A 26,274-nucleotide genomic window follows, 5' to 3' on the forward strand; every position below is an offset into this window, starting at 1 on the left:
GTAGGTAATACACAAGGTAAAAATAAAACCCAATTAGAATATTTCAACTCTGTATTTAATAATACAATAAATAGCGTGTAATGACAATTTCTTCGTAATCTGTATAGATAAGTAATATGCCCGGACCACACAATAGACTATAGACCTGGATGTAAAATACTTCTTGTAGATAGATAGTCTATGCTTCTTATTTGAAAAAAAAAAGGTATTCAAAATAACTAAAATTAATTATAATAATAACTTTTAATTTATTTAAGGCTACACTGCTTTCTAGTTTCTGACATGAAGTAATTATTATGAAACTATTAAACCCTATTAAAAAGCTCGAGAGTAAATGTTGCAACCAGTAGACAATTTTAAAGTAGGTACGTACGAACACGACAAGGATAAATCTGAAGTTCAAAATTGGTAGATCTATTTTAATTATTGTAATCCTTTTCGAATATCGGCGTTATAACCACGATTAATAAAATAGTAATATTACAATGTTTGCTATTCCATGCCAAAGGTAAAACACTAAAGACACGGGTATGACCCCCGTCGTGAACTTACGACACATTACGATGTCGTGTCGTGTAAACCTACGATCTGTATCATGATAAACTCTACACGATGTCGCGTCTCAGTACGGTGCACTACTTCGAAATAAACAAGTCAACGGGAAGGTTAAGGTACTAATAAAATAATAGCAAGTTGCACTGATATACGAAAAGGATCAATATTTTAATATTGTACATAGCATCTCGCTACAACATAAAGGTGCTCTATAACAGGTATATCTAGGCTTATACAAAGACTACACAAAGATACATGGAATAAATATTTCAGTGTATATTCTAATTGAAATCTACCCGTTGCAGTAATTAATTGGTATATAAAGTTTGCTACCTTGATTTGAACACAAAGATATTTAAACCTATGTCTAGATTTCATGTGGAGAGGCAAACGACACGTAAAAAGTACTTTAATTGACATGATAATTAATTTCACCGATTGTCTGGTACCAGCGTCATAACGTTGCAGCTCGTCTACTCTGAGCGTAGCAGCATCTAATACTCAGACTCAGGCGCATATTTAAGCACACAAGATTGCATAGATCATAATAGTATTAAAAACATACTGGTTAATGTATTGACGTATTTTCAATCCTATGATCACAGATTAATAAAGATGACACACTCCTAACAAGAAAATGTAACCAGTTTTGACAATTGAAATTGTCACTGTCATCTATTTTCCTGTTTGAAAAATTATTAAAAAAAAGTCGTTTCTAGAGCATTTACGATTGAAATGATATTTCTCCGCACTTTTTCTTCGATTTCGTGTTGTTTTTGCACCACTTAACTGCACATTTCGGCATTGTTCCGCGTAAATTACACCATGACAGCCCTTAAATGGCTTCCTTCAATTACAAGGCGGTGAGATATTTATGCTTATCTATGCCTATGATATAAAAATGCACTTAAATTTATGGATTCCGATACAGAAAAACGGAAAAAATCTCTTTCTTAAACTTCTTAAAAGAGAGGTATTCCTATAGTACCTAGTAGTAATTGCAATTAACTGTATTGGTTACTATATTGTATGATGGACTGTAATAGGTACCTATTGCTCACATCTACTGAATAAATCCCTTTTACTGAATCAACGGACACATGACATCACTGTTATATTAAGTTGACACCTCACACCAATCTAGATTCTAGACATATTCAATATCTTTGTCTGTACATTACCTACGAGATTAAAATAAAATTATCAACAGCTTATCCTAGTTGAACCAGGCTCCTGAAAGTTTCTTTCAAATACATTCTTAACTTACGTTTCTTCATATGTCAACATTTCCGCAAGGTATCAGTATCAACATTATACAGGTACTTAAGCTCGACATTCTAACTCCACATAGAAAAGGAAACACAAAAGTAACACTGCGAACACATTTCAACTACGAGTATAGTACGAAACTTACGTATAAAACACAAACAGAATTAATGCGTCAGGCTTCTATATCAGCTGCATAATCATGTGGCATTCTTTTGGCAGTGAAATAATCCCATGGCATCACAATGTAGACGTATATAAATTAAAAGTAACCCCATTTTATATCCCCGCCACAATTCTTTTCTATCCATCACAGGTGATTTTTTTTATATGTCTGACGATTGGGCATCGAATACAAGTCCCGGGAACATTGGCAGGTAATACGATTCTAATTAATATAAACGCGGATAATACGAATGGTAATAGAGTTATAATTTCTGTTTATTACTTTTAAATTCAGTATAAATTAAACATTAGGTTTCCAATGTGTGGACTTTATATTGCAAATGAAAATGATTGTATGCTAAAACATTTTTAGGTAGGTAAGTGAAATTCGCACCACTTCATTCGCCAAGTCTAAACATTCCCTTACAAATTCCACTACACATTTTTGGTACATTAACTGCGCATTACAACGTGACGTCGTAAAACATTTTGACGACATCGATAAACAACAAACAATGTTATTAAACGACGAATGCTTCGAGAGCTAACATTGAGAGCGAGGCCATCGCCGCCACTGCTGGTACGGTCACCACCCAAGCATATATTATGTTCCTGTAACAACAATTTCATTTTAATACTATATTCTTGACACTTAACTTTGTTTTTTTTTCCATTTCAATTTTTTCCAAAATATCTTAATAGTTCACGTTAGCAAAAACAAAAAGCGAAAAGTGCTTTTTGGCTCCGGGTACTTATAAGACCCCACACCCAAATTGCACAAAAAAATACCTGAAGTCAAGTAGGTACAGATTTCTTGTTGTCCATGAGAACTAAATTCTAGGAGGTTATACAAGTTCAAAATGATGCTACTAACCGGAAAAGGCTCCAGTCCACTGACTTCTCAGAGAAGTAGCCCACGCACACCACAGAGCCGACCTTGCAGTGCGTGGTAGACACCGGCAGCCCCGCCTTGCTGGCCACCAGCACCGTGAGGGCAGCACCCAGCTCGATCGTGAATCCGCTATATAACAGAAGGTCTATTCTTAGATGACACCAAAATTAAGAAATAACTAGAATTCAAGTAACTGAAACAAAAATTTGGACCCTAAATAGTAATCGGGTGTCTTCCAGATAATTTTGTTTAAGGCGAATGTCTAACTATGTTCGTTAAGGCTAATATATAACATAAAGGTACCTAAATATCGTAAATATATTTACAAACAGTGGGCGTCTTTTAAACTGTAGATTGTCTAAAGTACTTAATTCATAGGTAAATACCAGAGGTTTACTATCCGGTTTATACTAACGCGGGCTATCCTGTAACGCCTTAATAATTAAGCAGTATCCTGTGGAGTATTTGCTTTTGTCCGATTACAAAAATATTCAGTAATCTACTAGTATCAAGATCTTACGTGTCAGGAGTGATGCTGGTGAGGTCCTCCCCAACGGTGCGTATGACGCGGCGGCCCCACAGCCACAGGCCGAGCGCGATGCCGACGCCGCCGAACACCAGGATGGCCAGCGGCGTCTCCGCGCGCGCGTGCGCTCCGCCCTCGGAGTACAGCAGCCAAAGCGCTACTAGCGGGCCTATTGCGTTGCTGTTTAAACACAATGTTGAAGAAAATTAAAAGACACGATTGATACTACAAGTACGCTATATAATTTAACAAAATCATTAACACATAAGAATTGTACTGAATTACGAATTTAAAAAATAAAAAATATAGGTAATGTGCGAAAATGTAATTTGAAAAACTTGGTGGTCGTGGTGGCATCTCAAATCAAATCAAATCATTTATTTGCTAGAACATAGTATCACAAGGATCTTAAATATTATATAATGAGTACATAATGTTCTACCACATTGGGCGTGCAAAATTTATCTATCCTGTTCAATAGTTTATTACATCATTAATTAAGTTACATGTCAAATTCAAACATAATTAACAAAAAATAGACTGACTGTATTTCTGTCTGAAAAAAATAGACTGTATTTACTGATTCTACGGGATTTCTGTGGTGATATCCTTCGATTCGTGTACCTACCTATATTTCTTCTTATCTCATAACCTAATATAAATACTTACATCACATATTCACGTGTGTGTGCGAACAGGATAATCTCAGAAACCGTTCAAATAATGTCAATAAAATGGTGTAAGTTTATATAGTTGGTTCCAGCTTGAGATAGAAAATATTCAGATACAGTAGGATATGGTGATGTAAAAGTCTTAAAATAATGTAGCACAACAATGCCAACCGGGCCCCTCAAGTAATATTTACCTAACATCATTCCCGCCGTGCGCGAACGCCCCAAACGTCGCGGTGAGGACTTGTAAAAATGAGAAGAGCCGCAGTGTGTCGGGCGGCGGCGGCGCGGGCGGCGGCGGCGGCGGCGACGCGGCGCGCAGCAGCGGCGCGGCGCTCGAGTTGGGCGTGATGGCCGGCAGGTGCGCGCGACCGGCGCCCTCTATGCTCCACGCGCTGCCGCCGTCGGGGCCCTGGGGATGCGTTGCCTCCGAATAATGATGTGTTGCGAGAAATTTCCCGGGTACGAACATTAGGAACAGAACAGAAAACCACCATGTTTTGGTGGTAGATCCAAAATTATATCTTATGTTAACTTACAATTATTATAGATCACCAGCGGCACCACCGCCACATCTATATCTAACTAATAACAGCAATGTTACACGCTGCTGTGTTCTGGTTTGAAGGGCCACTCCCTTCGAACCCGAACACGGCAGCGCGTAAGGAAAACATACTTTTGCCGAGGCATTCCAGCTTAGTCCTCAGGGGTAGCGGCGCATCTGTGGGCGACCTTAGGTAGGAATATCTAATCTTATCTGGATTTAATTATAAATGTTCATGGGCGGCAGTACCACTTACGTGATCGTATCTTATCACCTGATGGTGAACTGCATGCTCGTCTGCTACTCCATTATTATAAAAAAATCACAATAATTAATTATAGTCTGTAGATGGAGGACTATATAGGTATATAATTGTACCTACATCTCATTATCTTTTCGCAAAATGTGTATGGATTAAAAAATAACCTGAAACCTTATTATCTAGTCGTAGTTATTGTCCGAATATATTATTTTTAAGCACATTCTACATAATTTAGCACCAAAACACAACAAACCTTGTCCGTACGAAGTGGTGGCGTATCAAAATCAACTGCAGGAAATCCCCTTGAAGCTGTCAGTCTACCGATCTCTCCTCTCGCTATTGTATCACAGGAGTCACCAAGGAAACCATTTTTTGAATCGTAACTCTCGCCCATCCCGGCTAACTGTGCCGAATCCAAACTTTTACAACAACTCAACGTTTCATCAATATACTTAAGCGTGTTAATTTGAGGGTCTGCGTCTATTAACTGTAATCGGGATTTATTCGGTGGACTCAAACTTCTTGAAAGTATACTGCAATCGTCCATAGTAGCAAGAAGAGCTCGATTTCTAGCATTCAATTCTTTGACACCGAGGGAACATTTATCAACATCGCTTAGTGTGACCATTTCAGCGCTTTCTGTTATCACTTCAAGGAGTTTTCCGTCTTCAGAAAGAAGCGATGTTGGTCTTTGTGGTACGTTTTTGTTGGAATGTGTTGGAGTATTAGCCGGTGTTGTTTCTGCAAAAAATACTTGTTTTATTTAAAATACACAGAGAATTGCACGTAACCCTCACTGTATTTCATAAATAGTTACCGTTTGATAGTCCTAAAGTAAAATTAACAGGAGGGGCACAAAGTTTCCTTTGATAATGTGGAACAAGGAAGAGACGCACACACGTTGCCACGACTGCGCCTAACGCTAGGGAACCCGTTAACGCCAACCACGTCGGTATTTTGTCCATAGCCAACACTGAAATGAAAAGAAAATAAAAAGATAATTACCTAATACATAATTAGAAATTTTAAATCGCCAATCAAATTATGAAGCAATATCAACTTCGCTATTTTTGTGTTGAAAGTTCAATAATCACAGTGAAAACCGTTCACTTATGAAAATCAAATTAGACTAATCAAATGAAGCTTACATTTAGGTCCATCGTGGACGACGCTGATGACGTTGACAGCGACGGTGGCACCGTAAAAGAACGGCAGCGCGCGTAATCCCGAGCTAAGTGGATCCGGGGCACGGAGGATGAATTTGCGGACTAGCCAGTATAACAACGCTGATACCGTACCGCTTAGCGCTGGCGAAATGAACCAGGATAATACTGAAAAAAGGAACATTTGATTCATTAATATTCATTGCTTAGTAAAGTTTAGGAATACAGTACAGTAGTATTTTTACTCACCAATAGCTCCAAGGGTTGACCAACGGACGCCAACAGGTCCCTTAGCTGTTAGGGTAAACCCTACAGTTGCACCGACAACTGAGTGTGTTCCAGATACAGGCAATCGTAAGGCAGTGGCCAGGATCAACCACGCTGCGCCAGCTATTAACGCAGCGAGGCACCCCGCAGCGAGCAGTCGTTCCTCGCCCGCGTATAAATCCACATCCAGAATTCCTTTGCGCATAGTATCTGATACTTTGTAACCTGAAAAATATCATGTTTGTAGACTTTATCCTCCGCACAACATTGAAGATTAAGAATCTGCTTTACAGAAATCGCAATATTCTTGTATTTGCTCAATCGATTATTTTGTAGTAAATATTAAGACGCACGGAGCTTCACCAAATCCCAGAAACGCACGCAGTAATGTATTACACGAAGCTTTTCACCGTGTTTTCCCCCTAACATAACTTCGTCATCATGGATATAACTCTGAAATTATTTAAAATACCTACTCGTACTTATCTACCAACCTTACCCATATTTCAAAGTAGTTACCTATGAATTATAATTGACATAGGTACTATACGATTTCAAAATTGACAAGAATGGAGCCCTCGGCACATACCTATTGTGGTATTAAAAAATAATTTCTTGAAAATAAAAGTTTATTTATAATTGCGAACTCTTTATAATAGGTCAGTGGGTCTTAAAAGCAGCTTTTAATCTCTGCTCGATGTAGCGGCTGATTTTAATATTCCTACCGTGTTTTAATATTTTGACTTAAAAATAATGAAGTATTTTTTAAAAAATAAATATTGTAATAAGTCCGAAAGTACAGTTCTTAATTTGCCACATAATCAAAACATAAATTTTAATTCGCGCCTACTTCAATATGACAACACATGGACGTGTATTACTATATTAACTAAATAATATTAAGTATATTACTACTACTCATGAAAACACATTTATCTACTTACCAATCAAAACAGCTCCAGCAATTTCAAAAATGGTGGCCAGTATACAAGCTTGTGTAAGTGTAAGCACCTTGGAGCCGACGCTTGTACCGAACGAATTCGCGACATCGTTAGCGCCAATTCCAAATGCGAGGATGAACGCGACGACGAATCCACAAGTGACCAGCCAAAATATATCGTCTGCGTATGGTTCCATTGCTAACTAAATGCCTGAGCTTTTCATTGAGACTACTAACTGATTTTCAATTTGACTAGCGCCTATTTAATAGGTAAGAGAAACAATACAACTAACAATAAGCTTTGCTTATAATCCAAACTAACAATTCATTTTATTTCTAACAACAAAACAACGGAAATCATAAATTCTCGCTAAACACAGTGCTGAGTGGAGTATTCGTTTTAATCTAATTTTATATAAATCCTATAACGACACTATTAAAATTAAATCCGAAACATTTATAAACTTTTTTTTTCAAATAAGAACTAGAAGTAATGTTGATCGAGAGATTGAAATTGTGCGTCACAACGTGAGATGTTTAAATAACGTTTCGAGGAGCTGATACGATGTCGTTAGCTTTGGCTTCATTTCTGTAAATGTAAATAAACCAAAAATTAACATTTAATGACGCATAAAATTACACAATAAAAAGTAACTATTCAATTCGATTTACTAGTATTATAACCGGTAATGTTTTCGCACAACATATTTTACTTCGCAATTACTTCCACAAGACGTAATTTTACAAAATTGCGTCGATGTGAATCAGAGTCAATAGCACATGGTGTTCATGGTATTGATTTACAGTAATAACTCCGTCACCAAACATGAAAATCATAAACAGAGGTCCAATTCGACCCAAATAATGATTAATACAACTTTTCCAACACTTCCTTTACCTATTTGCTTCTTTTACCACACCGTGTAAGTACATGCGTCACATGGTTTATAATTAAAGCGACAATGAGGTATATTTTTAAGGTGATGTTAATGCTGTCTATTTTAGTATTTTGACCTAAAACGATAAACGCGCATTGATTTAAAAACGTAAAATACGAACATTGCAATACTCACTTTTGAAAAGTGTAGGATTTTATTGTCCTTAGAGTTAAACACGACTGAGGTATGCGTGAACACCGGGGCCTCACAGCTGTGTACTGAAGTTACCGAGGGTCGCACACGGAGCCACTCTGAATGGAGCATGCGCGAAGGGCACCACCACCCTGCAACCCCCTTCCCCCTTTTCTATTATATTACGGCTTAAGTACTTAAAGCAAGGTTATTTGCAAAAGAACTCCTGCTGTGGAAGTAGTTTTCGAAAACTGGATTAAATACAATGCTTAACCCTTTGCTAACCGTGATTTATGTACTTCATGTACGTACATTTCTTATTTCACTTTACTTAACGTGTTATTTAAGTAAATACTTTACGTTCAATATGAATTATCATCAAGTGACTTACATCATAAACTGTAAAAGTACATAAGAAAATTGCTCACAAACTTTACAAAAACCGCAGTTTTACAATTCGCGCAGTTCAGTCATCATCGGGGCTATCTGCTGCCGAGTTACGGATTCGATCCCCGGACCCCGGAGATTACATTAAATAATCAAGAATGTATAAGAAAATCAATATATTTTCAATATGACTGTAACGAATAGAAATAACAATTCATACTCAAGGCTAAATGTAGTGAATAAAATAAAGGAATATAGGTAGGTACAACCGCATAATCGTTTTGGATAAATATTCAAGCCTTGAGAATATTTTATTATTAATATTTAAGAAAAAATGAACTATTACAGCTACAGTAAATTATAGAGAGGATGGTAAATAAATTTCTCCGTATAATGTAAGCACTGAACATAAGCGTACTTTCGTTCGATCGGTCTGCAAAACCTCATCATGGGTAACGACTTTGCGTCGCTGATTTTTTATTGCGACTCTCCCTATTACACTACATGCTCACTTATACACTAGCCATAGCTATTTTTATTATGGAACGAGCTTTCTGTTATAGGTTTTTATCTATTCTTCAAAAACGGTATTTTTTTCGGGATAAAAATACCCAATATTCTTGACAACGTGTGTACAAAATTTTATGACAATTGGTTAAATAGTTAATGCGTGAAAGTGTAACAAACAAACAAACTCACATTCGCACTAATTTTTAACCGACTTCCCAAAGGAAGAGAGGTTATTCGAACATTATACTTAAGATAGGTGGGTTCATTTTTCCTCACTAAGGAGTACGTACCTACCTAATTGTTCTTTCTTTTCATTAACTTCTATGTATAATATAAGTATGTATTTTATATTTTATATGGCGTTAGTTACAGATGTCCATGGGCGGCGCAATAACTACGCGCTGTAATTGAAGTAATTTTTTAATGAGAAAGTACAATGTACATTTGAACCTTTGTTCGATCGGTTTACGAGACCCCATTTGACGATATGACTTACATCGTTGTTTTCGTATTGCGACTCTACCTCGTAAATCATCCACCCTCTACGTAACTACGTAGTATAGCCAGCTATAACCGTTTCATTACGTACTTCACTTGTCGATAGATACGTATTATTGTACGTAGCCTGCATTATGAATTTTGATTCAGTCATTCACTTTTATTAAGTATTTTAGGTTTGTGAGTGCTACGTCAATCTTTATTTTTATATTACAAGAAGATAATATAGGCACACTATTATAATAGTTGATTAAATGAATTGAATTATTTGCTGCACAAGCAGAAAAAAAATATTTAATTTCAAATCTGGGTGCACGACAGTGCCCCGCCAAGTCGATCAAATTACATATGTAAGGAATATAAAAGGTCCCGGTATGATACCTTGTGAAACTCCCGGTATATTGTGTATCTACCAGTATCATTATAGCCATCGAGACCATTATACTATGACTTTTGTAATGAAATTTTAAAAGTTATATATTACTTTAATCGTAATTTTTTTTATAAAATTTATAATATAAAACATCTATTACAAAAATACAGAGATATTTTTCAAAGATAAGTAATCGTATGACATTGACAATTTGTATTACATTACAAAATATGACATTTTAATTTGACAAACAACTAATGTCATTACACTAAACATCGTATCATACAGAAAAAATCTATTTCATCATCAATAGAATATAGTAATAAATCAGAAATTTTAATATTACATTAAATAATGTAACATTGAAACTTTTCTAATACTAACTTTGTGTAAAATTAATATGTTCTTCAGAAATGTACTTTCAGCAGCTGATTTAGCGATTAGCTGGTAAGTAGTTTTCCATATAAAACGAAAATAAGTACTATTGTATAGTTAAGATAAAAGTATTATTTGTTTTCAGCAAGCCTCCACTCCTTCGGTGCAACAATATTACCGTAGGCCATGCCCGCATCCAAGTCCGTGGCTCGTTTCAGAACGCGAGACGGGGCGCCCGTCGCCGAACACTCGAGCCCAACCCTCTCGAACAGATACACGTAGACACCGGGCCCTTACACCCTAAGGATCTGTTCAAACCATTTGTGTTTACAGTAGGGGTATGACAACACTATTTTTACTTAATATTATTCTTACTTGATTATACTCTATTTAATTTACAAAAACTGTCATCTTATATAAATGTAATGCAACCAATGTTGTTATCAAAAACTTCTTAAATGTTTAAAAGTAAGTGTCATCTTTAGGTGTCAACTGCAAGCCTAGTTGGCTGTGTAATCTGGGAATATGAAAACCTGCGCTCCCACGCCAGCTCATTACTGAAAAGGCCAGGAAACTGGTTGAGCGCTCAACAGAAGAAAATAGCTTCACAATTTGTAAGTATTGTTATCCACCAGATTTCCTGTTGTTTATAGAAACAAAGAATTTAAGTTACGGCCCATTTATTATGCTGGTCAAATGTAATTTTTAAGGTAAGACCTAACTATGTAATAAAAGACCTTGTAAAGCGGTGGTATGAACTATACATTTAAATTAAATTTGATATTCATTTTATAGAAAAAAAACCTTTATAAACACATTGGTTAGGGCTTTCCGGATGTTTTATAGGTAAACACCAGCAATATTCATATTATTTTTATTTCCTTTAATGTCATTACTGCATACAATAATATGTAATCAACTAATCACTCAAAGATAATTTATTTTTATATTTGTATAATGTATACTGTGTGTTACATAATATTGATGTTTTATTACACTTTTTTTAAGAAATCTGAGCCTGGACCAATTCAAAAATGGTGGAACTCATTAAGATCAAGCGAAAAAGTGTTTTATCCAATTCTAGCGGCCAATGTACTAGTGTTTGGTGCTTGGCGTGTAAGAAGTTTACAGCCCTTTATGGTGAAATACTTTTGTTCAAATCCATCAGGCAGTGAGTAAATTATGAAATATTGATAAATACATTTATAGGTGGTAGAACCATTTGCTGCAACAGCACCACTGCCACACCTTTTTCCACCTTATAATAGCTCCACTGTTTTAGTTTGAAAGGTGTGGTAAGGGAGACATAATTGAACTCAGGTAGGAATCTAATCCTATCTGGGATTGATTACATATATCTATAGGTGGCAGTGGCCATTTATCATCAGGTGGATTGCATGCTTGTCTGCTGTCTATATTATAAACAAAAAATACAATAATATTGTGATTAAAAATTTTGCCAATCCACATGCCACAATATTTTCCCCTATTAGTTTTGGATATACCTGGGTGGAATTCTTAATTTGTTATATGAGAGTCTATTTGTCTTTAAATATAATGAAATAATTCTCAATAATTCTTGGCACTCCATAACTCTAAAAGCAAATAAATATAAACATTACACATATAGATGTTTGCTATTCCTGTAATAAATGTTAAAAAAGCCTAATTTTTTTAATATAGTATACATGTCATGTTTTGTATTAATCCATGTGACCTATTAAAAATCCTGTATATTTTATAAAAACATGTATCATACAAAACATTCTATTTTCAGGAGCAAAATGTCTACCCATGGTTCTATCTACCTTTAGTCATCATTCTGCACTACATTTGGCAGCCAATATGTATGTCCTATATAGCTTTATGCCAGGTATGCATTACATTTGTATGTTTTTGGTATATACTTAGTTATGTATTATTTATTGTTTCTTTATTTTATTTTGGATATGTTAACAAATACTTCAGACCACAAACGGTGTGGTCTGAAGTAGTTCCAGCTCCACATGTACCATTAGGTAAGTTTAACATTGTAAAAAACTTTTTTTTAAAAAGATGTGTGTTATGGAGTTTCTTTCGCCGCTTCTTCTCCATAACGAAACACCTTTTGAAGTGGTAGTTGTATTGACATTCAAAAAGTGCTCTGTAAAGAACCTATTTTGAATAATAAAAATTGATTTGATTTCGCTCTTTAACCGATTTTACTGACTTTACTTACTATACATTTTATTTTTTATTTTTACAGCCGCCGTAGCCTTTTTGGGCAAGGAGCAGTTTGTTGCTATGTACATGAGTGCTGGTGTAATTAGCAGTTTTGCCAGTTTTCTGTACAAAGTCATGCTCAACCAGCCTGGACTTAGTCTCGGAGCTGTAAGAATTTCATTTTATATATTTACAGCTTATTTAAATATAATGATTAAGTTAAAATCGTATTTTTTTCATTTATATCTTTTTTCTTATATTTGTACTTTAAAAATAATTTGTCATCATAAAGAAACTTAATTTTATATTTATATGTGTTTTGAAAATGTAAAGCGTAATAATAAGTTTAATTATTTTCCAGTCGGGAGCAATTATGTCGGTATTGTCCTATGTATGTGTGCAGTACCCTGACACCAGGCTGAGCATTATCTTCTTGCCTATGTACACATTTGCAGCTGGTACGGTAAGTGTTTTAGAAGAAAACCAGGAGAAAATAACAAATCTCATTATGAACTTACATCATTACTATACTATGGATCAAATAAAACTAGTGTTTCAAAAAAGTGCCAGAATATACAAATTTATAATTGAAGACTATCTTTGGTACAAGTTTAGTTCTAATTTAGGCCACCTTAAGTCCTCTGTTGAAAAAAGAAAGGCTTCCTGGTCCATATACAAATCTTGGAATTCCAGAGAGAAGCCTTATATTACACAAAACTGGTATTACTTATTTTTAAATAAAATAGGGATATTTCATTAAAATTTTAAATATGCGTTCAAACATATACTTTTGGATCACTAAAGTGATACTGATTTTCCATTTTGTCTACAGGCTATAAAGGTTATAATGAGTGTTGACCTTGCTGGGGTCATCCTTGGCTGGAAGTTTTTTGACCATGCAGCTCATCTTGGTGGTGCCCTATTCGGACTGTAAGTAAATAAAATTTTAAAAAGAGTAATGTTACAACTTATGTTTCTATTTTCCACTATAGTATCCATTTTTTTTAAAGTTATACTTATAAACTATATTTTTTCAGGGCATGGTGTTATTGGGGCGGACATCACTTATGGGGTAACAGGGACAAGTTCCTACAGTATTACCACAATTTCAGAAAGGACTCCAGATAGTAATAGTTTGAATATTAGTTTTAATATATTTTGTTTATATTGAAATATTGATATTTTAAATAACATCAATGTTTATTTATTTTGTAGAATATTTATTTCACTCATTTCAAAATGATTGATGTTAATATTTTGATAATATAGTAAAATGTGACAATATATAGAAGAAAAGAAAATATACGACTTTGGCAAAAAATATGAAACTTTATTATATACAAAACATTATTAAATGCACTTTCATCAGGCGTAAAATGAATAAAAAAATGTAACAAAAACAGAAATATATGTGTATTATTTTAAAAAATATTCTATATGCATTTTTTCTTATTGTGATAACAATTATTATGCTTTAAGAATCTTCGCATGAAAATCAAAATGTTCACCAATGTATGTAGATATATAGTAATAAGAATGGTCATATCCATCACGCAAGTTCAGTATTACTGGAACACCAACTGAGCGGCATGCTTCAACTAAGTTTTCAGGCAACAATTGTTTTTCAGTGTAAAACTTATCTCCAGCACCCTGTAGGGAAAAGAAGAAACTTATTCATTTGTTGAGGTGAATCAGTGTTCTAGTATTATTTCTACAAAATTAGAGCTATTACTTTTCTTGAAACATACTAGATAGATAACGTCCTGATATAGATTAGGTAAAATACTCCTTTGCTAATTTATTACATGAAAATACACAATACCTGATCAATAAGAAGTGTCAATGGAGGTCCATCATACTTCTTGACAAGCTCTGTGGCATCCCATTCAACCCACTTGCTCTTATCATCCCCCAAGTAGCCACTGAATGCCTTCACACCCCATGGGCAAGCCACTGGATTACAAATGGGAGCAAAGGCACTCACTGACTTATATAAACCAGGGTTTCTTAGTACAGAAACCAGTGCTCCATGCCCACCCATACTGAAAAAGTGAAGGCACAATGAATCTTCAATAAATAAGGAAATTTATTATATCAAATAATATATCGACGACGAATTGGCAATAACTCGTAACTCAAAAAACACTACTTTACATAAGAAGAAACGCTACTTTAAATAAGAAGAAACGTTACTTAAAAAAGACAGAATGTATTTCCACACTTTAATATATTGCTCAATTTTGAACCTATGGACTTGGTGTCCTAAGGACGAGCTGTGATATGTCATTTTAAGTCAAAATATGCAAAAATCGCTTTTCAGTAAAAAATTGAGATATGAGTTATTGCTACTACATCGTTGATATGCACCAATTATGATCTAATCAATTTCCGTTTGGGATATTGTTATATAACTAAATTGTATTAAAGGCCAAGAAATCCAATATTATCCAATTACGTAAAGAATGAACATTACATTTAGTTGTCTATAAGTACTCTAACACTTATTTCAACATTTTTCAGTTCAAGCAAGTTGTTGACCGTACTAATACTAAGACCTAGGATTTGAAATTAATCATCACGAAAATAAATATGAAATGAACCAATACTTAACAATAAATTTAATTACCTGTGCCCCATAATACCGACTCTGCTTGGGTCGACAATATTACCAAATGCTTTTTGGATCAATTCATACAACTCCTTATTCAAGTAGCTACCCATTCTGTAATTTTTGGACCATGGTTCCTTTTCTGCATCTAAGTAGAAGCCAGCGGAGACTCCAAAGTCCCATGATTCATCATCATTGGGGATTTTCACTCCTCTGGGTGAAGTGTCGGGACCCACAACTATAATGCCATGTTCAGCCGCATATCTAGATGAATTACAAATTCATTGTTGAAATTATACTTATTTTGAAGAAAATAAAAACGAATGGAAAAGGCAAATAAAATGAATTGCCATATTTATCAGAATGGAAGTTAAAGGTCACTTAAGATTGCCGAGGTTCCTAAACTGCTATTTATAACTTGCTTAGTGCAAGCTCTCCCAACAACAAAAGTAGTCATTACCCGTTTATTATTCAAGTTTATGTACAAAGCTTTCTCTTCTATTACCTATGTGCAAACAGTTAATAGTAAAAAGTTTGGAAAATCCAAAAGTGCACGACTCATAATGCTCATTTAATTATGATATATATAAAAAAAAAAAAAACTTAAGTCGTTCAAAATTAATTGCTGAAAAAACAGCTGTAGTAGGAAGAAGGTACTGCACAAGCGCCCCTGGTGGAAAAAATGTACATAATATCTATAGATATACAGTCTTGTAGTTTTCGTTTTTTATTAATTGCAATTAAACGACACTGAATTAATTAATCATTCACATTCAGTGACCTACAATCGTCGATTAGAATTAAAAAAAAAAAATTAACTCAAATGATGGATTTTTTCACAAGTTACAGTGTTTTCAGGTTTCACACATGACGGACAGGAAAAATTTTTGACCTATTTTGGTGTTTTTTTCCAATTCTATTGCAGTAAATCAATTTTTAAAAAGTATGGAATTAATCTCCATTAAATTATCTCGACAATAGTATGCAAAATATCTTGATTCCGTGAACTATCAAGGCTATAATAATAAAAATAGCCGCCAAAATGAAGCGAAAAAAATTTTTCGATCGTAAAGCACTCTCTGATGCTTCGCATCATGAGTCGTGCAAAATATGCTAGTGTACTCACTTTTGAAACCCAGACTTAGAAATAAAGTTTTGTTCGGTGCATGTTAGACCAGAGAGGTAAAATATGACTGGCAGCTTGGCGTCACCACCATCGGCTTGGGGCGGCAGGTAAATTGAAAAATTCATCTTGCATTTCAACTCTGATGATTCATGGGAGTACACCTTTTGGTAACCCCCGAAACACTTGTTTGACGATACTAATTCCAAAGCGTCCATTTTTGGAAACTGAAATTAAAAATGTTACAGGTGAATATTAATTACTCAGCTTAAAATTAAAAGTATTATTTAGAAGTATGTATGTAGCGCTTATTTGAAATTGAATGTTAAGAGAAATTATTCAAACTATGATTATGAGGAAGAATCTACATTTACAAGGATTTAAATATGATTAGGATTTATTACATAACCGTAAGAACTAGATACAATACGTTGATAAGAGCGGCGGACACCGGTCACCAGCCGGTGTTTTCGTAGCAAATTTGGAGGTAACCTTGAACATTTAAGTTTGCTCAGAATGTGCCAGAACATGACCAATTCACAAAAAACGATATCCACTTCTACTATAAACGCTTCAACAATGCTACGAATTGTAATATTACTGTAATAGGCATAGATTAGAATGGGTAAAAAATTGACAGAATTATATTAATTAAAAGTTAAATTAAAAAGTTATGATAATTATTTTCTTACCGACTAATGCTGTTCGGTCTTTAGATTCACACGACACACTAACTCAACTCCACCGATTGTATTGAAATAAGTTAAAATATAAGTAAACTAAATACGAAGACTAAATCACTAAATATTTATAAATGTAATTATTACAGAATGACGTATATCGTTACGTTATAGAGGTGAGTAACTCAGATCTGACCCGATTCAAAGATTCGGCTCACTTATTATATGAGTTTGATCTGCAGATCAAACCCAAACAGATCAGATCAATTCAGGTCGCGGCTCACGGCGTTTCGTGAATCGTGAATGTTAGTTATTCTTTGATTCATGTTATGCAATTTTAACTTTTAACTCCTAGGATATAGAGTTTAATATAAAAAAGTAAGTGGTGCGACATCTGTTGGGGTTTTGTGAATATCGCTTTAGATCAGTTAGATCATAGATGGCGCTTATTTTATATGTAACTCAATGAGAATTCGTTGTAGTTCTAGCTTTCACCATAAGATGGCGTTTTTATTAAATTTATTCTTACTGTGAAATATCGATTGATCAATTTATTTACTTAGCAAAATAAATAAATCAGATTTATAATCGTCACAATATTATCTATATATCAATAACTTTCTAACTGCCTTTATTAACTAATAATAAAAAAAAACATATTTTAATTCAACAATACTACAACATCGATAAAATAATAATAATTACAGACATTGCTTATAAACTAATAAACTTGATTTGCAATCCCGCGCCATGCTAATATCGGCGTGCCTACGAGCCATGACTACCGTGAATCGTTTGACCCGTTTGAGCTGTTTGAGCTGTTTGAATCGTTTGAGTCATTTGAGTCGCGTGAGTCACCAGATCCAACGACTCGCACAGTTCGCAACGCGGGTCGCGAGTCATTCAGCTCGTTCAGATCAAACAGATCAGTTGAGTTAATTTGATCTGATCTGTGAGCCGATTCATGACTCCGGCTCAGTCTTATGACTCGCGATCTGATCTGCAGCTCGCATGATTTGTTTGAGTTACCCATGTCTATTACGTTACATAGGTTACTAATGTTACTATAGAAAAAGCGCGGGAAACGTTCAACTTGGCGGGCGCCTTTTTTTGAGATTTTTCATTTAATTTATTTTTTTAGTAGTTTAAAGATCAGTTAAGTAGTGTATTGTAAATATATTTTTATTACTTTATCTTATTATATATAGTTTTGTAAATATCTCACTTGGGTAAGTCTTTTAAATTATTTTATGGCGGAGGATGGTACCTTCGATCCTGGGGGACCTGAAATCCCCCAGGTCGGAGTTAATATTGTAATACAGAACGAATCCAGTATGGACACTGATAGTTCTATCAGGTCTGAAAGGAAACGTGTTAAAGCTGCGCGCAAATTTTGTAAAAACTGCAATAAAAAGAAAAGGACCGATAAATCAAAACACCATAATAATTCAAATCGTAGCTGCATGTGCTTAAGTGAGGAATCTAGTGGAAATGAAAAGAAAAAACATAGAGCCCATAAAAAAGTTGATATTAGCTCTCTTCCATTGGAATCTTCACCCGCAGATGTATGTAACACCTCAAATTTGGAAGTATCTAATACCCAGAATACAGTTAGTACAGAACCAACTAGGCGCATTCGTTATTATATTGAAACAGATAATGCTCCTTTCCTTGTACATGTCCAAAAAGTTACACAATCTTTGTCTGACGGTGCCACACTCCACCCTATTACATTTGGTAATTTCCTCAAAAAAAATAATAATGTGATTAAAAATATTGTTAATGGCAGTCTTAAAAGAATAGGTCGCAATAGAATAAGCATGGCATTTGCCAACTATGAAGATGCTAATAAATTTGTTTTGAGCCCCCTATTAGAACAAAACAAGTTAAAAGCTTTTATTCCATCTTTTAATGTTACGAGAGTCGGCATAGTAAAAGGTGTTCCCTCAGAATGGTCTGAAGAAGAAATTAAGTCCAATATATCGGTACCAATTGGTTGTGGTGAAGTTATAAATATGCGTAGGCTGAATTATAAGGTAATTGTTGAAGGATCACCTGTATGGAAACCCTCTCAATCTGTAGTACTGACCTTCGATGGACAGATATTACCTAAGAGAATTTTCATGTGCTATAATTCATTGAGTGTGGAACTATATATCTATCCAACTATACAATGTTATAATTGTTGTAAATATGGTCATACTAAGGTGCATTGTAGATCTAAACCACGTTGCTATAAATGCGGTCAGGAACATACAGGAGACACTTGTAGTGTCATTGAAATTAATGCTTACTGCTGTTCATGTTCAGGATCTCACTTTGCTATAAATAAATGTTGCCCAGAATTTGAAAGACAAAAAAGGATTAAGCTGACAATGGCCCAAAGTTGCATGTCATATCTTGAAGCCTCTAAAATACATCCCCCTATTTCCAGGTCATATGCCGAAGTCTTAGTTTCTGAACCAAACACATTACATTCCGAATCTATTCTTTCCACAGCACCACACTCAAGTACTAATACATCTACAAAAAAAACAATATTTTTGAAACCACGTGTACCACCTAAACAAGTGAGAGGATATGACAAATTAGCTCATAACTCTCTTATTAAAGATTATAGCCCAAATCTTTCTGCACCCAATGGTTCTGCTATTGCAAAAAGTACAATTGAACATTTTTCTGTAAAAGATATCATAAATGAATTAATTAATACTTTAATAAAGTTAAATATTGTAAAACCGGACAACGCTGCCTTTTTAATAAATGAAATGAATAATGCGCAAAACCAAGATGGACAAGTTAACCAACATAGTCCAATGGAATTGCCGCAGCATAGTTAGCAACAAAAGTGATTTAATATACTTAATTAATAAATATAACCCTATAGTCGTTACTCTGTCTGAGACATGGTTAAAGCCAGGTTACTCTTTTAGAGTTACAGGTTTTTCATGTCTCAGAGAAGACAGGCCTGATGGGTATGGTGGAGTCGCCATACTCATACACAATTCAGTCTCCTTTACTCCACTTATATTGCCATCCCATAGTGAAGATATATGTGTTATTGGAGCTTATGTAAATAATGTAAATATAATTTCTATGTATATTCCTAATCCTTCTTCAGTAATCTTATCTGAAATAAATGTTTTTCTTAGCAGACTACCTAAGCCATTTTTATTATTAGGTGATTTAAACTGTCAACATGTTACATGGGGAAGTTCAAAATCTACATGTTATGGAGAATCTTTATTAGAAATCTTAGATATAAATAGTTTGTGTGTACTTAATACTGGAACACCTACTCGGCGAACTAAGCCTGAACAAGGTGATAGTGTGCCAGATATATCTATATGCACTCCTGATCTTGCATCTATTCTTACATGGCAATCATTGCCTTATTCATATGGCAGTGATCATATGCCATTGCTGATCTCTTTTCCCCATCTTAAACCACATACTTACAAACGATCATTCCGTTTAAAATATAAACTTAATAGTCCGGACTGGACTTTATTTAAGTCTAATGTCGACAAAAGATTATCTACTTTGCCTAAAGTTTGTAGAGGACAGGAGCCAGTTTGCGCCGAGGCTTTGGCAAAACTAATTATTGAAGCTGCCGACGAATCTTTTCCTATTCGAAAAAGCAGGCCCGATAAAATTCCTTCACCACCCTGGTGGGATGAAGATTGTTCTAAAGCAGTCTGGAAAAGAAAACAAGCTGAAAAACAGTATTGCAATTCAATGACAACTGAGAATTTTGACATTTACTGTCAGGTGTCACAAGCTTCAAAGAAAATTCTTAAAGAGAAAAAATTAGAAGGGTGGCAAAGATTTTGTTCTTCTTTATGCCCTAATGTTAGTCCTACTCTGGTTTGGCAGAATATTAAAAAATTTAGATCAGCCTTTAACCCATCCGTAACTCATACAATGCCATTATCAGTTGCATGTAAATTTATGGACAAACTAGCCCCAGCCTCAGTTCCTGAAAATAACATAATTCCCATTTCTATTTCATATAACAATGATCGTTACGGATTAAACTCACCATTTACCATGTCCGAATTAACATCTGTACTTAGTTACTTAAAAGACTCTGCACCGGGGGCTGATGGCATACCATACTCATTTCTTTCAAATAATTGTTATGGTGTCACTGAATATTATTTAAATTTAATTAATTCTGTTATGATTAGTGGGCACATTCCTCCATCATGGAAATCTCAGATTATCATACCCATTTTAAAACCCGACAAACCTCCATTGGAAGTTTCATCTTATCGCCCCATTGCTCTTTCAACTACTATAGCAAAAGTTGCCGAACATCTAGTTAAAAATAGACTTGAATGGTTTGTCGAAAGTAATAAACTTTTGGCTGATAGTCAATATGGATTTAGGAGAGGTAAAGGTACTCTTGATAATATAAGTATCTTAGTAACAGATATACGCCTTGCTTTTTCTAATAATTGCAGTATATTAGCAGCCTTTTTAGATATAAAATCAGCATATGATAATGTTCTCATCCCAATATTAAAGCTTAAGATGCTTCAATTGAATATCCCTAACATACTTGTAAATTTTATTATAAATATGCTATCTGAAAGAAATATTAACTTAAATGTAGAAGATCGTATGATTACAAGAACGATATGGAAGGGGCTTCCACAAGGGTCGGTCCTTAGTCCAATCTTATATAACATTTATACTCATGATTTAGATAAAACATTTAATGATTCTGTTAGAGTTCTTCAATACGCTGACGATTTATTGCTTTATTCCACCAGTTCATCAATACCCACAGCTTGTGAAAATTTAACATCTTCTCTTAAATTACTTAAAGAATGGTTAGACAGGAATGGTTTAGAAATATCGGTGTCCAAAAGTGCGATAGTCCTGTTTTCCAGAATGCGAAATCCTCCACATTTAAATGTTATTTATAATAATGATACCATTCCTACAAAAAGTGAAGTAAAATTTTTAGGTTTCATCTTGGATTCTAAGCTTTCAGGTATACCACATTGTCAATATATAGCTAATAAATGTGAAAAAAACCTCAATATTCTAAGATGTCTGTCAGGTGTATGGTGGGGTGCCCATCCGTATACAATGAAACTTGTATATAATGCCATGATACGAAGTGTTATTGATTACGGCTCTTTCCTATTAGAACCGTGTAACGTCGCTGGTTTAAAAAAGTTAGATGGTGTGCAAGCAAAAGCTTTAAGGATCATTTCAGGTGCAATGAAATCTAGCCCAATCAATGCGTTACAAATTGAATGTGGAGATCCCCCTCTACACTTAAGACGACAATATCTGTCGGATAGATTTTTAGGTCGGTGTCTCCAAATTTATAATCATCCAGTTTTAACAAAAATCCGTCAAATTTATGAATTAAAAGATGCTCCATATTGGACACATAAATCTCCACCCTGCCTTCTTCGAAGCTTTGAGAAATTTAATAGTATTAAAGCTCCTCCTTCCGCTGACACTATGCTACCGCTGTTTAACAATAGTTACGATTCTTTATTAATGTCTCCTAAAATCTGCGAGTTTTCCTTATCAAAAAATGATGTTCAATGTAATGCTAAATTTAATTCAATTATAAATAATAAATGGCAAGGCTGGCATCATATTTATTGTGATGCTTCTAAACAATCTAAATCTGGTTGTGTGGGTGTAGGTTTGTATCATTCCCAGTACAATATTGTACAAAAAATTAAACTTCCACCTGAAACCTCTGTGTTTACAGGTGAATGTTATGGTATCTTCAAAGCAGTTGAATATATATTAACAATGAAATTAGGAAAGACTTTAATATTTACTGATTCTCAGAGTGCTTTGCAGACTGTCACGAAATTCCCATTTAAATACAAAGCTCAGTTGTCAATAATCTTGGATATTAGAAGTAAACTCCATATATGTCTATTGAATGAATTCGATGTAGTTTTTATATGGTTACCAAGTCACTCCGGGATTGCTGGAAATGAAAAGTCCCATCAATTGGCAAATGATGCAGTGGAGTGTGGTGACGTTTTTCCTTTTAAAAATTACGCCCAAGACCTAACATCCCTTGCTAAAGATTATTTATACGACTCATGGAGTGAACACTGGACATCGAGTTCCCAAAAAAAGGGCAAATATTATCATCAATTACAGCCAACTATCCCTGTCAAGCCTTGGTTTTATAAACTAAAGCTTGATAAATCTACTACTTCTATCCTTATACGTATGCGCCTGGGGCACGTCTGTACTAGAGAACATCTTTTGAAATTGGGAATTGTTGATACTTCCGAATGTGTTTGTAAAAGTGGAACTCACAATGTAAACCATATATTTTTTTCCTGTCCTTTACACGATTCCTCCGCCCTTTACCAAAATCTATCTTGTCTTACGAATGTATCATTTCCACTATGTATACCATATTTATTGTCTACCCTTGATCCAGATATATATAAAATCTTGGCATTATTTATTATGAAAAATGATATTAAAATTTGATATTTATATATACCTACCTTTAATTATTATATCTTTATCTATATGTAAATTTATATTCAACCTACTGTACTGATCCTTCCTTTTCCAAATTTCATCCGTATTTTTTTTTATTTTTCTAATCCTCGTTTCCCCGTTTTTACATGTCATTGGCAGAGCGTCCATACGCCAAAGCCATAAAAGAAAAAAAAAAAAAAAAAAAAAAATGTTACTATAATCTTTGGTGATTGATCGTTACGTATTAATAATCGATTATTTTGTCTAACATTCGATTTTAGTAAATAGTGTATCGATTCTTAATAAGTCGATTACTTTTTAAAAAATCGATTGTTGGATCGATTATTTTAATCATTCATTTTATTGAGAAATATCATACGTTCACAAGTTTTTAGGTTTATTTTTTAAAATTAAACATCTCTAACTGGTGAAAATGAAAAATCGCTCATGAGGGTATAGGTTCCTACATAGGTTACTATACTCTTTAGTTAGAGGCTGACAGCATATGACCGTAGACAATAGAATATAAATATTAGGAATTTTCGAAAATTGAAAATAGGGATGTCGGAAAAAATAATACATCGCAGTCGCATACATTTTAAAATTAAATCGATAAATTTTAAAATATCGATACACATTAAAATTTTCAAAATATTTGGCGGTTTTAAAATAATGGTGTATTTAGTTCTTCAGGTTCAACCTAACTCAATAATATCAATATGGTCTTTTGGATGGACAGATATTTTTTGTTAACTATTACTAAAATTCGTAAAATAAACTAATTTAAATTTAATACGTTTTGGCTTCTGACGATTTTTTTAAATAGGACCTATAATAAGTACAATTATAATGCCTTTGTCCGTTAATAATAATCAGTTTTGATAAGTAAAATTCATCTGAAATAATCAGTCATAACGTGGTTATAATTCTTTTTGGTTATAAATTCATAACCATTGAGTTATTAAAGTTTGAAATTTGCCAATTTTTCTACTATGGGGCGTTAAGCATACGACCTATTTCACAAAAATGACTTGTTAATTGTATATTGGTTTATTACCTTGATTTGGCGATCGTGTTTATCTAACAGACCGCAATCAAGGTGACCTTAGTTGGATTACCGTGTTTGAAGTACATAATATTCGGTATTGATATTGCACATAATGAATGCAAAATTCATATACTTTAGGAACATACCTAATAATATTATGTAATAATAAAAAATAGGTACAAATTACACATTCACTTTAATGAAAATTAACCTAACACATTACAAAATTTTAAAGCTGATAGTAACTGTTAGAAGACTGAGGTACAATATTACATAATTAATTATCTTTTATTTGTGCTACAAATAAATTTAAATAATTTATAATACCTCACAGAAGTATCACAAAACATTCCACAATTTATTCTATCAGCCTCTTTCGGTTGGTCTTCCATGAAAGGTATGTGTTCCAAAACAGTGCTACCGACTGAACTACTAATACTTGGTACTGAAGAGGAATATAATAAAAGTTGACTAGTTGGACAAATGGCCATATATAGTAATTTGTTGTTAAGACATCTAGATAATTAGCTTCAATGTCTTTTTTAATACCTTCTACATTCTTGCCTTGCATGGAGCCTACAGCAACCAACAACAAGAAGAGGAAATTGGGGGCAAACACAAACTGATCAACAAAAACTTTTTTTAATGTCACAGACTTCCCACTAGAGCCTATGTAACGGTTCAGTAAACCATACCACACTCGAAGTGCAGGACCCTGAAACATAGTTATATTTATTTTACAATTAAAAAAATGATACAAATATTTAGCATTCATAATTATTCCATATCTAAAAACAGCACATTCATTTTTAATAAAACAATGTGGCACACAAATCAGACCCATTTCAAATTAGATAATAACAAATTACAAAGCAATATGAGATATTATATGATAACATACCTCATGTTACAAATTTATTTAAAAGTGGAAAAAATATAAGCGATAATTTCATGGTGGTGAGCTTACCATCAGCAATTTTTGGAATATGGTAGATATTTAAATCAAAATAGTTCTACATCATAGATGTTTTTAAAGTGACATTCATATTAGATTTACTTATATACTTACACCAACAAAAAATCCTATTGAAGAAAATTTGAGCGTTCTCATATAATCTGCTTGTTTCAAACTTTTATTCTCTATTAAAGTCTGGGAAATAATATCTCCAGCTGCCATCAATGTCCCCGTTTGGACAGCTTGCACTAAATATGGCCTTCGATTTAGAAGATTTTGATACAATTGAAAGAGTCCACGCCCCTTCATTTTGATAAAATACTTACATATCACAACTATTCAATAAATAAAAAGTATTAAAACTTTAATGTGGAATAATGGTGCAATATTACAAAAAATATTTTATAAGTTCATAGTATCACGATACCTTTTTGGCATATATGACCGTAGCAACCGACTTATAGTCAGAAATTACATAAACATTACAATGTACAATGCCATGCTCGTTTATTTTTATTTTCAATATTTTTCCGTATTTCCGGCACATACAATGTTACGATATTGACATTTGACAATCCAAATAATGTGACAATGACAAATTTGACAATTACAGGCTTTTTGTAATCAACGACTCGCCAATGTTTATTTATATTTTCCTCTTGATTACAAATAATAAAAGATATTATAAAACACTGTAATATCAAATGC

The 26,274-nt window shown here is 34.0% G+C and overlaps 4 protein-coding genes and 1 long non-coding RNA gene across 8 annotated transcripts; 1 reads left to right on the forward strand and 4 right to left on the reverse strand.

The window, feature by feature from the left end:
• Positions 1–37: 37 nt before the first annotated feature.
• On the reverse strand, positions 38–8,461 carry NaPi-III (Na[+]-dependent inorganic phosphate cotransporter type III). The gene is made up of 10 exons (XM_073080011.1): positions 8,325–8,461; positions 7,256–7,840; positions 6,294–6,536; positions 6,030–6,212; positions 5,699–5,854; positions 5,135–5,622; positions 4,270–4,487; positions 3,399–3,584; positions 2,861–3,007; positions 38–2,598 (listed from the first exon to the last, which is right to left on the reverse strand). The coding sequence occupies exons 2-10, from the start codon at positions 7,446–7,448 to the stop codon at positions 2,508–2,510; spliced, it is 1,905 nt and encodes a 634-aa protein (XP_072936112.1). The 5' UTR covers positions 7,449–7,840; positions 8,325–8,461; the 3' UTR covers positions 38–2,507.
• A 1,865-nt stretch (positions 8,462–10,326) lies between these two features.
• On the forward strand, positions 10,327–14,072 carry rho-7 (rhomboid family intramembrane serine protease rho-7). The gene is made up of 9 exons (XM_073079986.1): positions 10,327–10,536; positions 10,610–10,802; positions 10,950–11,078; positions 11,473–11,635; positions 12,242–12,337; positions 12,710–12,834; positions 13,028–13,129; positions 13,499–13,596; positions 13,704–14,072. Exons 1-9 carry the CDS (start codon positions 10,490–10,492, stop codon positions 13,792–13,794), a joined length of 1,044 nt encoding a protein of 347 aa, XP_072936087.1. The 5' UTR covers positions 10,327–10,489; the 3' UTR covers positions 13,795–14,072.
• LOC140747499 (S-formylglutathione hydrolase) lies at positions 13,976–17,208 on the reverse strand. Of its 3 annotated transcripts, none has more exons than XM_073079989.1 (6): positions 17,090–17,195; positions 16,828–16,889; positions 16,401–16,624; positions 15,293–15,538; positions 14,489–14,708; positions 13,976–14,316 (listed from the first exon to the last, which is right to left on the reverse strand). In XM_073079989.1, the coding sequence occupies exons 3-6, from the start codon at positions 16,613–16,615 to the stop codon at positions 14,134–14,136; spliced, it is 864 nt and encodes a 287-aa protein (XP_072936090.1). In that variant the 5' UTR covers positions 16,616–16,624; positions 16,828–16,889; positions 17,090–17,195; the 3' UTR covers positions 13,976–14,133. The 3 variants fall into 3 exon arrangements, with proteins under 3 accessions (XP_072936090.1, XP_072936089.1, XP_072936088.1); XM_073079988.1 differs by having other exon boundaries at positions 16,802–16,889; XM_073079987.1 differs by lacking the exon at positions 16,828–16,889 and having other exon boundaries at positions 17,090–17,208.
• A 1,313-nt stretch (positions 17,209–18,521) lies between these two features.
• On the reverse strand, positions 18,522–21,566 carry LOC140747502 (uncharacterized). Its single transcript, XR_012102880.1, has 2 exons — positions 19,372–21,566; positions 18,522–18,822 (listed from the first exon to the last, which is right to left on the reverse strand). It is a non-coding gene; the product is annotated as an uncharacterized LOC140747502 (long non-coding RNA).
• Positions 21,567–24,788: 3,222 nt separating this feature from the next.
• Positions 24,789–26,187, reverse strand: LOC140747501 (mitochondrial inner membrane protein Mpv17). 2 transcript variants are annotated; one of them, XM_073079993.1, is made up of 3 exons: positions 25,994–26,187; positions 25,681–25,901; positions 24,789–25,326 (listed from the first exon to the last, which is right to left on the reverse strand). In XM_073079993.1, exons 2-3 carry the CDS (start codon positions 25,873–25,875, stop codon positions 24,970–24,972), a joined length of 552 nt encoding a protein of 183 aa, XP_072936094.1. In that variant the 5' UTR covers positions 25,876–25,901; positions 25,994–26,187; the 3' UTR covers positions 24,789–24,969. The 2 variants fall into 2 exon arrangements, with proteins under 2 accessions (XP_072936094.1, XP_072936093.1); XM_073079992.1 differs by having other exon boundaries at positions 25,681–26,187.
• Between the last annotated feature and the right edge of the window lie 87 nt (positions 26,188–26,274).

This window comes from Epargyreus clarus, unplaced genomic scaffold (genome assembly GCF_041222505.1).
Source record: "Epargyreus clarus isolate Ecla_fem2 unplaced genomic scaffold, WU_Ecla_fem_2.2 ptg000014l, whole genome shotgun sequence".
Lineage (NCBI taxonomy): Eukaryota > Metazoa > Arthropoda > Insecta > Lepidoptera > Hesperiidae > Epargyreus > Epargyreus clarus.